Source organism: Eurypyga helias, unplaced genomic scaffold (genome assembly GCF_000690775.1).
Source record: "Eurypyga helias isolate BGI_N326 unplaced genomic scaffold, ASM69077v1 scaffold3001, whole genome shotgun sequence".
In the NCBI taxonomy this organism is placed as follows: domain Eukaryota; kingdom Metazoa; phylum Chordata; class Aves; order Eurypygiformes; family Eurypygidae; genus Eurypyga; species Eurypyga helias.
Window position 1 is genome coordinate 1 of NW_010231303.1, and position 12309 is coordinate 12309.

The window sequence follows — 12309 nt, forward strand, 5'->3', positions numbered from 1 at the left end:
AGGGGTGCCCGGTGCGTGCCCTGATGCTGCACAAAACAGGATTTTTTTTAGAGCAGTTGAAGCTTTGCCCACGTTTTCCTCTGTTCTGGTGTGTTCAGCAGCCATCAGTTTCCTCTTACGTGTCGATGTTACTCTGCCAACGGAGATCTAGGCCTCCCCTTCCTCCTGGCTGTGCTCTGGAGAGGACAGCTTAGGTGTCGGTCTGTCCGTGGGATATCTTTAGGAGCTGCACAAAACAGGATTTTTTTTAGAGCAGTTGAAGCTTTGCCCACGTTTTCCTCTGTTCTGGTGTGTTCAGCAGCCATCAGTTTCCTCTTACGTGTCGATGTTACTCTGCCAACGGAGATCTAGGCCTCCCCTTCCTCCTGGCTGTGCTCTGGAGAGGACAGCTTAGGTGTCGGTCTGTCCGTGGGATATCTTTAGGAAAAAGATCACCCTGGCCGTTTCTGGCAAGTCCTGACGCAGCTGCTGAATCCATGGCAGTGCAGTCTCCCCATGCTCCATTTAAGCATTACCTTTCTTGGGTTTAATTTCTAGTGAAATGAAGCTGAAGGAAATCGATCGTACTGCCATGCAAGCATGGAGCCCTGCCCAGCAACACCCCATTTATCTGGCCACAGGTGAGTTTCTGGAAAACATGGGCTAGCAGGCCTCTGGCTACTGCCATGAAGTGGTTGTCATTGAAAGTTGTAGGAGTTATTTTGTGTCCTGAAGGCTGGAGCGGGGTGGACGGTGCAGTGCCTTTAGTTGTGCCGCGCGTGAAAACATACTCTGCGTTCTGCAAGTCGCAGTAAGCAGCCTTCATGCCAGGGTAAGGTGACAGCAATCCTAACCGCTGGTTTACTGTCCCTTGCTGTTCATTTGCAGCTTTGCTCATTTTCTGTGCGTCGCTAGGGAGAGAGAGGCACTTGCCCAAAGCTTTCATGTGGGTTAAGAAATCCCCAAAGGGATAACTGTGGGGAGGAGAATTCTCGCTGCCAACCATGTTTCTTTGCAGGTACATCAGCTCAGCAGCTGGATGCAACCTTCAGTACAAGTGCTTCTCTAGAGATATTTGAGTTGGACTTATCGGACCCTTCACTGGATATGAAGTCCTGTGCCACCTTCTCCTCCTCTCACAGGTAAGCAGTGGGGTTACAAGGGAAAAGCTGTGGAACTGTTACCAGTGGTGTGTGTGGAAAGGCCACTTGATGAGGTTTATGTGGAGTTTTTACGGAGAGGAGCAGGAGTTCAGCATTGAAGGGTGAAGGTGCATGAGTGACACTGATTTTGTGGGACAGTGAGGTGTCATTGTGAAGGCAGCAAGTTTGGAGTCTAAGGAGTTGCAAGCAGCTCATGCTTTGACATAAACCTAAAAAATGACTGTATGCTTGAATATATATGCAGACTGTTTATCACGGGGAGCCTCTGGGATTCTCCCGGGGACAGAAGGAAATGCAATTGCAACCTTTCACATTGCCCCATCCTGTTTGTGTTTAGGTATTTCAGGGAGACTCCTGTAACCACTAAACTGGGTCGTGTTGTGTGTGTGTAGTATCATACATCACCCCACAGCTGGGAAGCCAAGTTCCTGACTGTACAACTCCACTTATCTCTTAGTTCCTTACAGTGTGCTTGCCCTAAGAAACATTGTTAGCATCAGAACGTTCGGTTTCCATCTTGGCAGCACTTGCAGCAGCTCTCTGGTGGCTCATCCAGTGGCTGCTGCTTGTTGTGGGTGAGCTGAAACGACATAGCTGGAAGTGCAGGATGTTTCTGTGGCTAGAGAAGGTGAAAGTTTTCATTACTGTTGGATTGGATCCATGACTTTTTTTCATAGCAGCTGCAGTGTCAGCATAGCCATTCTTTCCCCTGGTGACCCAAAATGACATGGGTGGAGGTGCTGGTAATTACTGCAATTTGCCAGTGTGTTCAAGTGACAATTTGACACTTCTAGAGAAGCAGTTGCCATCTCCCCCACCTCTGACATGAGTAGAAATTAATTGGACTTGAGTCTTTATTGTCTGTTCTAAACCTGTAACCTCAAGACATAGGGGCCTGCAACTGTTACCTAAAGTTCTTGACCACATGCAGTTTTATGGATTCCTAGAGGTAGTGTTGCCTATAAACGAGTTGAGAGGGGTTGAAATTTTGTGTGTTTTCAGCTGGTGAGACTGTGACCCTGCTTAGGGATGCTGTCCTGATCAGAGTAAATAACGGTTGCAGTAGCTTTTGCAGGAGGAAGCCCAGGTGTCGGGCCGCTGGCTTTGTGCAATGTCAGGTTTGTAATGATTTGTGAGCAGAGCAGTTGTGCTGGCAGGCAGCTCACAGTCTGCCCTGCAGCTATCAGCTATTTAGTACGTGGGACTTGGGAGAAACAGGCACCGTCTCTGTTTAATGCCCTGCACTGCGGGCAGAGCTGATGTTAACGCGTCTCGCTGTCTGCTGGGAGCTGGAAGAGGTGTTTGATCTTTTAAAATTTCCTTGTTCTACCTTGTTTTAACTATGAGATTTTTTTTTTCAAGGCTTGTCAAATGACACTTGCTTACTGAATTTCAAAAAAACACTCCTCCTATCCAGAATGCAGTGGTCCTTTGAAAGTACTTCCCTTTGTGAGCAACGCAAGAGTTTGACTTTGCTCCAGAAAATGCATTCCAAGGAGGTTTCATTTATTTATTGTTATTAAAGGTAACAAGAAGCGCCCCAGCTAGCAATGTATACGTCAGGCTGTATTTTGATTTGTAGCAAATGAAAATGTCCAGCTGATTAAACCCACAAAAGATAAAGCCTGAAACAGGCTGTGTTAATTGCCCTCCAGGTAAAGCTCGGCACTGCTTACAGAGCCATACATTACCTTGGAAAGAGCAAAGGGCAAGAGGAAGGTTAATTGCACTGTTAATTTTGGTTGTTCCTCACTGTTTTCTGCCTTCATTTTGGATTAAGTCCTGTTGAATCTTGCTGGTGGTATAATACTGGTGCCCAGACAATCCCGTCAGTAACTCCATTTCTGATAACCTCGCATAGTTAGGTGCAGAGGAATAGAAATTGTCCCCAGGGAAGGGGTCTGTCTGATCCCACAGACCAATTTCCATCTGTAGCATTGTTCTTTGAACCCCCACTGTAACCTGAAAGCTGCGCTACGAGACTGGGCATTTGGGTGTTACAGTATTTCTCACCCAGCATATGCTCTTTAGCTTTCTGCAATATGTGCTTTATCATGCTGAAGTTGCTGTGATTTAAAGAAATTACTTGAAAGTTGTCCCGAGATAACAGAGATTAATAACACTGTGAATGCTAAAATAACTCTTTTGACGCCTTTGGGTCAATGTGGGTCTGCTTTCTGCTTGCCTGAGGGCTGATAGGTGGCAGTCATTTTCCGTAGAAGAAATTCATTCTTTGCGTGCCTGAATACACAGGAATGCGGTTTTGCTTATGCAGTTCACTGCGTTGAAGGAAGTTTGGGCATTTGCAGACGGACAGAGAGGTGTGAAAATACTACATTTCTGGAAGTATGTTTCATTCTTTAGCCTGGAAAATAGATTGTGGTCCAAGAGACGTGTGCCTGTGATATAAATAGACTGCTTGCTGGGCCTCAAATACAGCAGATGAAACTCTTGCACATCCAGAAGCTCAGATATGGAAAAGGATTTGGAATTCCCCTCTACTCTGGTCTTGTGAGACCCCACCTGGAGTACTGTGTCCAGCTGTGGATCCCTCAGCATCAGAAGGATATAGAGCGGTTGGAGCGAGTCCAGAGGAGGCCACGGAGATGCTCCGAGGGCTGGAGCCCCTCTGCCATGGGGACAGGCTGGGAGAGTTGGGGTGTTCAGCCTGGAGAAGGGAAGGCTCCGGGGAGACCTTATAGCACCTTCCAGTGCCTGGGGGGGCTACAAGGAAGCTGGGGGGGGCTTTTTACAAGGGCCTGTAGTGACAGGACAAGGGGTAACGGGGGTAAATTGAAAGTGGGGAGGGTTAGATTAGATATCAGGAAGAAGTTCTTCCCACAGAGGGTGGGGAGGCACTGGGACAGGTTGTCCAGAGAAGCTGTGGATGCCCCATCCCTGGAAGTGTCCAAGGCCAGGCTGGATGAGGCTTGGAGCAACCTGGTCTAGTGGAAGGTGTCCCTGCCCATGGCAGGGGGGTTGGAACTGGATGGTCTTTAAGGTCCCTTCCAACCCAAACCATTCTGTGATTCTATGATTAAATTTTTCTAGTTCCACCTTTTTCCTGTCTTGTCTGAAGAATTGCTCACAAATAGCAGAATTTTACCTCTGCTGCAGTTGGATGGGCTTACAGGCCTTACTTTGATTACTCCTTCCGTTTTGCAAAGGTGAGCTCAAAATCACGTGCGGTTGGGAACGGTTACCTGATTTTGCATCCAGAAGATGAGAGATGTTGGTTGTTGTACATGTCGTGAGCACGTGTAGTGATAACTAGCAGAATTGTGACACGATGCCTTTTTGATGGAAGGAGTTGTAAGTACCGAGGCTCGTCCTTAAGGAGAAATGCAGGCAGTGGTTTTCTGCCTGCTCTGACTGTTAGCAGCAGTCTGGAGGCTCTAGCTGGGGTGAGCAAAATGTGGTGCATCAGTGTGCGTGGAGGTGGTGGTGGATGGTTGCACGCTGCAGGGACCTCTGTCTTACAGGTACCACAAGCTGATCTGGGGGCCACACAGTATGACCTCGGGTGAGAGAGTCACTGGAGTCCTGATTGCTGGGGCTGAAAATGGAAATGTCGTTCTGTACGACCCAGCCAAAATCGTAGCTGGTGATGCTGAAGTAATAATTGCCAAGAAAGACAAGCACACAGGACCAGTAAGAGCACTTGATGTCAACATGTTCCAGGTTGGTTTTCTGCTGTTCTTTGTCAATAACTGTCATCTGGGGAGCAGCTTGTCTTAACTTGTAACCTTGGATATTTTTGTCCCTTCCCCCTCCCCTAAAAAACATGAACTAAGTTTGGCGTTTGAACGTCTCTTTGTATTTAGTTGGAAAAACCTGTCCTGTTACTGGCGTTTCAGGATGGGGAATGGAAGTTTAAGGTGCCTGGCTCGTTCTTTCTCTTTATCAGTTTACGCTGTCAATTTAGTGGGTCTTTTTAGCTCAGCTTCTATGTTTAAGTAGAGGTGATCTTCTATGGGGTTTTTAGCCAGTCTGCTTTTATAGCTCCCACATACTGTGCCAATATTGTTCTCCTCACACAGGGAGTATTTACATGCTCTCACTCATGTTTCCAGTGACGTCAGATTTTAGGTATCTCTTCTGGGGGTTGGGTAGGATCAGTCTTCAAGACCTCCAAGTATTCTTACTTGGAAATAGGAGACAAAACAGGAAACATGGTGACGTGGCCTCTTTAGTAGAAGAGCTCTCAAAACCAACAGGCTTTCCTCCATCACTAATGAGTGTTTACTTCCTTCTAGATACAGTGGGTTGGTTTTTTTTTCTTGTCCCTACCAGCTGTGCAAGAATTCTGTTGAATTAGTTTCCTAAATAGCATTTCTGTCCCTGCACACTCGCTCTCAGCAAGGCCGTTCTGTGTTCATTCCATCCTCTGAGTCGCTTCCTTTCCATTTCTGCCCGTTATGAAGTCGGGATTGTCATCAACCGTGGGATGTGGTCAGAGGGCTATGAAAGCTGATGCTGAAAACACTCTTCATGTGTCTTCCAGACTAATCTGGTGGCCTCTGGTGCTAATGAGTCTGAAATCTATATCTGGGACTTGAACAATTTTGCCACACCAATGACACCGGGAGTGAAAACACAGGTACCAGATTTTTTTTCAATACTGCAGAGCATTTTTAAATAACCACAACTGTTAGATGTCTTCTAGCCTTCCTCTGCATGTTTTGCTGCATGCATGAATGTGAAGTTCATGAAGGTACAGATTGAGGAAAATGGGAGGAAGATAAAAAGCAGCTACTGATGAAGTCAGAAGATGAGGCAGTAGGTTTGGCAGTTAACCTTCATGGGTTTCAGGGAGTGTTTAATTGCTGTACTTAAGGGCTACTGTTTAGCCTGTTGTCTCTTAAAGATGATCTATGGGGAAAAATAATAGCCTTTTGTACTTCATGCCTTGTGAAGGAGTTGGAGGAATGGAAGGAAGTTGTTTCAATGCATGTACGTTTCTGTAGCTGTTAAAGTTGCACAAGAAGTTTGTGGTTACTGGTAAATGGGTTTATTACTGCGTGATAATTTGGAGACAACAAAGTGAGAAGATGGGATGAGAAGTAATCTTCAGGTTAAACTCTGGGTTTGGGTACTGCAGTTGGAATAGTTTATTATCATGTGGGCATTTTGGAGGACACTCACCATCGTGAAAGATCCCTGTATAGGATTTTTTTGTGTAGTAGTAATTTTTTAGGTTAATAATAATTTTATAGACTGGGAAATCTTTTAGTCCATAGAATAGTGCAGCAGGGACTATGTTAACATTGCTTTTAATCCTTGGACTAAAAATGGGGTGGGATTAAAAAAAAAACACAGCAAACTTTTTTTTTCCCTAAGTCAAATCCTAATAATTCAAGGCAAAAGGGTAGTTCATACTCATGGAGTAATTTTCTGTTCTTGGAGACAGTGCTAGCTGGAGTTAACTATGACATGTGCTTAGTCTTCTTTAAGTGACCAATACATCATTGTAAAGGAGAAAATGCAGATATTTCGGCAAAATACTAGCAGCTTATAAATCAGGGGTTTCAAGTGTTCTACCCTACCATGTATGCACATGGGAAACCAGAACATAAACAGTACCTGGGATGAGTTTCCATCCAAATTTGTCATTTAGCAAGTCCTACAAATAAGAGGTCTTTAGTCTGCGCTTTGGAAAGGTGACAGGCTGTTCTGTGTGTGCGACAGCCTCTCGAGGACATCAGCTGCATTGCGTGGAACAGGCAAGTCCAGCACATCCTGGCGTCTGCCAGCCCCAGCGGCCGAGCTACCGTGTGGGATCTCAGGAAGAACGAACCCATCATCAAAGTCAGCGACCACAATAACCGGGTGAGTTAGCTCTCCTGCGGCCGCGCAAGTGGGTGCGGAGAGGTGTGGGGCGCCTCTTGGCGTGTGGAGACCGGTCGTAGCACCCCTTCTTACATGACATGGAGATACTGGGGCATGGCCAGGTTTTATACGACGTGCTAAATACCTAATGCATTCTCTAAAAGGCCTGTGTGTGTGCAGAGGGATTGGTAGCATTTTGAACTAGAATATGCAGGTGCAGATTTAAGTAAGGCAAGGCACCCTGATTTCCTACCAGAGTGATAAGTTAGTTTGGAGAAAGCCATTATTAATCTGTTTGGGGCTACTACAGAAAGATTAGCTAGTCACAAATTACATGTTTTGTGTGCTGGACAGAAGAGGTAGCAGGAGTTCAAAATCAAGCTCACAAATGAGTGCTTCTGCAGTAGCTGCTTGATCACTGCACTCTACTATACGAGGACAGTATTCCAGTCTGAATGTAGTCAAAATAATGCCCAGGAACACAGCTGCAAATTCCCCCACAACACTGTTTTACCACACATGTAAACGTATTCAGGCTAGTTGTCTTTTGTCCTCTAGCCCTGCGTAGTTATCTTACGCTGCGGTGCAATGTTGTCCCTCAGATGCACTGCTCAGGCTTGGCGTGGCACCCCGATGTTGCTACCCAGATGGTTTTGGCCTCAGAGGATGACAGGTTGCCTGTGATTCAGATGTGGGACCTAAGATTTGCGTCCTCGCCCCTTCGTGTTCTAGAAAGCCATACAAGGTATGAGTCTTGCGTAGTCTGCTCCGTGATGTTTGCGCTGTCGAGACTGTCGCCAGACCAGTTTGTACATCTCACTGCTTGCCACTGAAACAAATGAAACACTGAAGCTGATAATTTGTTTCTATGCTTTTCAAGAAGAGGGAGTTGAAGTGCAAAGATTTAGAAGGTGCAAAGATTTAGTAGTAGTTGATTTTTGCCTGAATAATGGACTGAAGGTGCAGCTGGGCACATCCTCACATGTGGACATGCCCAGTCACTTTGTCCCTCAGTCCCCTAAATGCCTTAAACTTGGGTGCAAGGAAAGATTTTGTTACGTAATCATCCTTCCTCAATTGTTAGTGCAATTTTACTTGTTGCCTGACACGAGTGCTTGATTTAAGAAGAGGGAACACCAATAAGACTGTGTTGCAGCTTCTACCAAAACTGCTGCCAGTAGTTCTTCTGACTTGTATCTCTTGCTGATAAAAAGCTGACAAACTTCCTAGTCACCAACCTTACCCACAGGTTTGCGTGCTGCACATTAGTGATACTGCAGGCCAACAAACCATTTTGTTACGCTGGTGTCCAGGTTCTCCCACACGCCTGTTGCATTTAATTGTCAGATACAATGGCTGCACCTTTGTACCTCTTAATGCAGAAAATTGAAAGCATCTATTTCTATATATAAAGTGCTGATAACATTGAAAAATTTCCTCTCTTATAAGAGGAAGGAGTGGGGAGGGAATTTTGAGGTGGGCTGCCCAGTTAATGTAAAAATTCAACTTATAAATGTACTTTATTTGTCACCGTTTTGCATTTGCATTAAACTTTCTTCGGTTGTGACTTTTCACGCAGGGGTGTATTGGCCATTGCTTGGAGTATGGCAGATTCGGAGCTGCTGCTTAGCTGTGGGAAGGATGCTAAAATTCTCTGTTCCAACCCTAACACGGGCGAGGTATTGTACACGTGCTACTTTAAAAAAAAAAAATCTCTGTTCAGAGTGACATGAGCAAAGTCAGTGCTGGTGTGCTTACATTCCCAGGAATGATGCTGCTGTGGGATATTTCTCCCTGTCCTGTGCACTTGTTTGATATGTGTGCCTTCTGGGCTCGTTCGGTGCAAGATTGTTTCCCAGTATTGCTGGTATGACACGTTACTGCTTCTCTCCTGCCGAGTAGTAAGGACCTTGCTCGTTATAAGGGATAGAAATCGCCCCACTTAAACTATTTCCTTGCTACTCTTGGTTTGGGCCTGATGTGGCTGGATTACTGTTGCAATTGCCTTTTTCCTTCTCTAAGTGTAAGAACTTTTATTCAGACCAGAGGGATTTTGGAGGTTACTACAGTAGTGGCAGACTAGTGAGAGGCACTTGCCGGTGTTCCCACCCCACCCTCTTGGGCCTGAGGATACCCTTTCAAAGGGAATGCAGATCATTTTCTCAGGCAACTTGAGTGTTTGCCTCGAGACCAGGCTTCAGGCATGCTGCAGGGCTCCTTGCTTGCAGTGGGTGATAGTCCTGGAGGACAGAGTTGCTTCTAAAATTCAGACCTCGGCCCAAAAGAGCAAAAGCTGTGGGGTGGTAAATGAGTTATCTGAGCTGGATCCTGTGCTGTCAGGAAGGCTTTATGTGTGGATGAATCATACTGCATATTTTTCTTAGTTTCCTGGGAAAGAAGTGAGGCAGTTAGCATGCTTTGGGTTTCTTCTAGTTTATGGTTAAATATCTGCCGCAGTGGTGGGCTTCTCTTTTTCCAGGGCAGGAGAGGCTGCCTACCCAGGCTGCAGATTTTAACTTACTCAGTTTTCCTGTGAAAACAGACAACTTTGGAGCCTGGACCTGTCTCCATGTAGCGTGTAGAGACACCCAGATTAGCTCTGAATGAGCTCGCCTGAATATTAGTAGCAGCTTAAAGCTTGCGGTGAAACAGCACGGACATACCCTGCCTGCATAGGTTGTCCTGCCTGGATTAAACAGAAGATACAATGGGAGAAGGAAATTATTACACACAGCTACTTAATTCCCTGTCAGGTGACTGTCAGCGTTTGCCCACTCTTGGTGTGTATGCTGATGTGGAAACTGCTGGGGAGCAGGAAGAGCAGACCAGCCTCAGGGCAGGCAGGAAGATTGTTGCTGTTGCATGTGGTGCTTCATAAAAGCCCTGATTTGTTGGACTTGTTTTTGCTGCCCAGGTGCTGTATGAGTTGCCCATGAACACCCAGTGGTGCTTCGATATCCAGTGGTGTCCCAGGAACCCCGCTGTCTTGTCTGCAGCGTCATTTGATGGGCGGATCAGCATTTACTCCATCATGGGAGGCAGCGCGGATGGCTTGAGGCACAAGCAAGTTGACCAGGTACTGAGAAATGTTCAGCTAACAGTATGGACAGAAATACGGTGGGGAAAAAACCCACGGGCAGTCTTCAGTGGCTGTCTTGCAGCTCCGCTTGGAGAGGATCCAATCTGGTGCAAATAAATGCTTGTGTTTAGTTTATTGGAGATATGTCACTTGGAGTTTTTTCCCATTTTGTTATCTAAGCTTTCATCATCTTTTGGGAACCTTGATCCATTTGGTACGGGACAGCCCCTCCCACCCCTGCAGCTTCCCCAGCAGACTGCCTCACAGAGTGTTGTTTTGCCCCTGAAGAAACCGCCCAAATGGATCCAGCGACCCGTGGGAGCATCATTCTCGGTAAGCAGGGGACAGGGCTGAGCGTGGTTGGCCGGGCAGGAAGAGAGATAGCAGTGACACCTGCAAAAGGCTTTTAGGAAGAGAGGAGTTCAGTGGTATGTTCCGCCTCCGGAAAACTTCTGTGTGCCGTCGTGGCGGGAGATGCTTGCAGCAGCTTCCGGACGGGTTGCTTGGGACAGCAAGCATGGATAAAAATGCGTGGGGAAACAGAAACAAGGAGGTGGTGTGTTGCCAACAGGCACTTGTTTCTTTTTGTCTTGGGATTAGGACTTTGCTTTTATTCATGCATGGTGCTTGCTTTGGAACAAACAAATACACATCGGCAGGGAGAGCAGGACCGAACTGGGCAAATGTCTGAGACAAGTGGAGTTTGAAGCTATGATGTGAGTCAGTGTGGTGGAGAACATTCAGGTTAGCTCTGATCAAGGTAGCAGGAGTTGCTGTAGCAGCACAAGACTCTTCCATGGCTGGTTGATTTGCAGAGGAGCCAGGTTGAGAGGGTGGCAAAGCCCTGCTTTTTTTTTTTGTGTGTGTGTGAGAGCGGTCGTCTGCGCTTTGGCTCCACCTTTAGCCTATTTTCTGGACCCACAGGTCATTTCTTGGGGATCTCATGAAGATTTTTAGGCTGTCCACTTGAAACGTATTTCTTTGCCCAAGTACTGCTCGATTTTCAGCATCCTATGTCTGCTTATTTAAAATCTGATGCACAAATTAAATGTGAGCTTTCTCCCATCAAAGAGAAGTGATGTTGCCTAACCACTGACTGATGTGTCGTTTTATAACGGTGTTTATTCCCTTATTTGTTTTCCAGGAGCTAGCTGTCAGTCTTTTTCTTAGCTAGGCTTTTTGCTGACTTTGTCATTTAATGGACTGGCCTGCATACATTAACTTTGAGCTATAGAATGAAATATTAGAAGTCCTTTCTAATTTGTTTTCTTCTGTTGATTTTACTTTGCTCCAAACGACACAACTTCCTGCCCATCTCTCTGTAGGGTTCTAACCAGTAAGCAGCCTGCCAGGAGCAGAGCAGACATCATGCTTGAGCTTTTATTTAATTATTTTCCTTGGTAATTACATTGCAATATCATGAGATACTCCATTTGTGCTGGGCACTGTACAGACCACTGTCCAGTTCTAGACAGTATTTGCCTGAGAAAAAAGAGGCACAGGAGTAGCTGTGCTCATAAATCTTATTAAATGTGCTCTCACTTACCCAGCAAGCTCCTTACACACGTGTAGGAACATGGGGTGGTGGGAAAAAAATGAATGAGTTGATGTCAGGATTGTCTGTCCATTGGATAAGCATATCTGTGCTGTATAAAATCATGTGCATACCTTGTGTATGTGCCTACGTTTTCATACACACTTCAGGATACGCATTTTTACGTACCACATGTCTGCCTCTGTTCCAGTTTGGAGGCAAGCTGGTTACATTTGAGAATGCCAAGTCTCAGCAGCAGCCAGGCGTCGAGCAGCAGCGTCACCATGTCTTCGTGAGCCAGGTTGTTACAGAGGAGGAGTTCCTGGCCCGCTCAAACCAGCTGCAGGAGGCTGTGCAGTCCGAAGGCTTTGTCAGCTACTGCCAGAAGAAAATCGATACGGCCCAGGCAGACTTTGAGAAAAACGTGTGGGCCTTCTTAAAGGTATGACAGCAGCTGAGGAGTTCCCCGCTGTTGGAAAGCCAGTGCAGACATGACTCCTTCTGTGCATTATAGTGTTTTAGCAGAAGAGGTGCTGGGAAACAGAAGTTTAGGCTGTGCCCATAGCCCTGTCATTGGAGGTGGCCCACCAGAGGAGAGGCTCCTCAGGACCAGGGGTGTTTGCAGGGTTCGTGAGAAATTGTGGGAGAAGCCAAGGCTTGAGGGAAGGTGTCCTGGTTTTTCTGACGTCCCCTGTCAGTACATCACTGTACAGAGAGCTGGTGAG

At 46.3% G+C, this 12309-nt stretch overlaps 1 protein-coding gene across 5 annotated transcripts in view; it reads left to right on the forward strand.

The window, feature by feature from the left end:
- The first annotated feature begins 541 nt into the window (after window positions 1–541).
- The window catches only part of SEC31A (SEC31 homolog A (S. cerevisiae)), a 42247-nt gene continuing 30479 nt past the window's right edge, over window positions 542–12309 (forward strand). For all 5 annotated transcript variants that reach the window (XM_010160993.1, XM_010160994.1, XM_010160996.1 and 2 more), the window contains exons 1-10: window positions 542–620; window positions 998–1121; window positions 4625–4823; window positions 5647–5742; window positions 6831–6971; window positions 7574–7716; window positions 8551–8650; window positions 9886–10047; window positions 10231–10383; window positions 11796–12026. In XM_010160993.1, coding sequence (XP_010159295.1) covers window positions 542–620; window positions 998–1121; window positions 4625–4823; window positions 5647–5742; window positions 6831–6971; window positions 7574–7716; window positions 8551–8650; window positions 9886–10047; window positions 10231–10383; window positions 11796–12026 — 1428 coding nt within the window. The remainder of the gene's footprint in view (window positions 621–997; window positions 1122–4624; window positions 4824–5646; window positions 5743–6830; window positions 6972–7573; window positions 7717–8550; window positions 8651–9885; window positions 10048–10230; window positions 10384–11795; window positions 12027–12309) is intronic.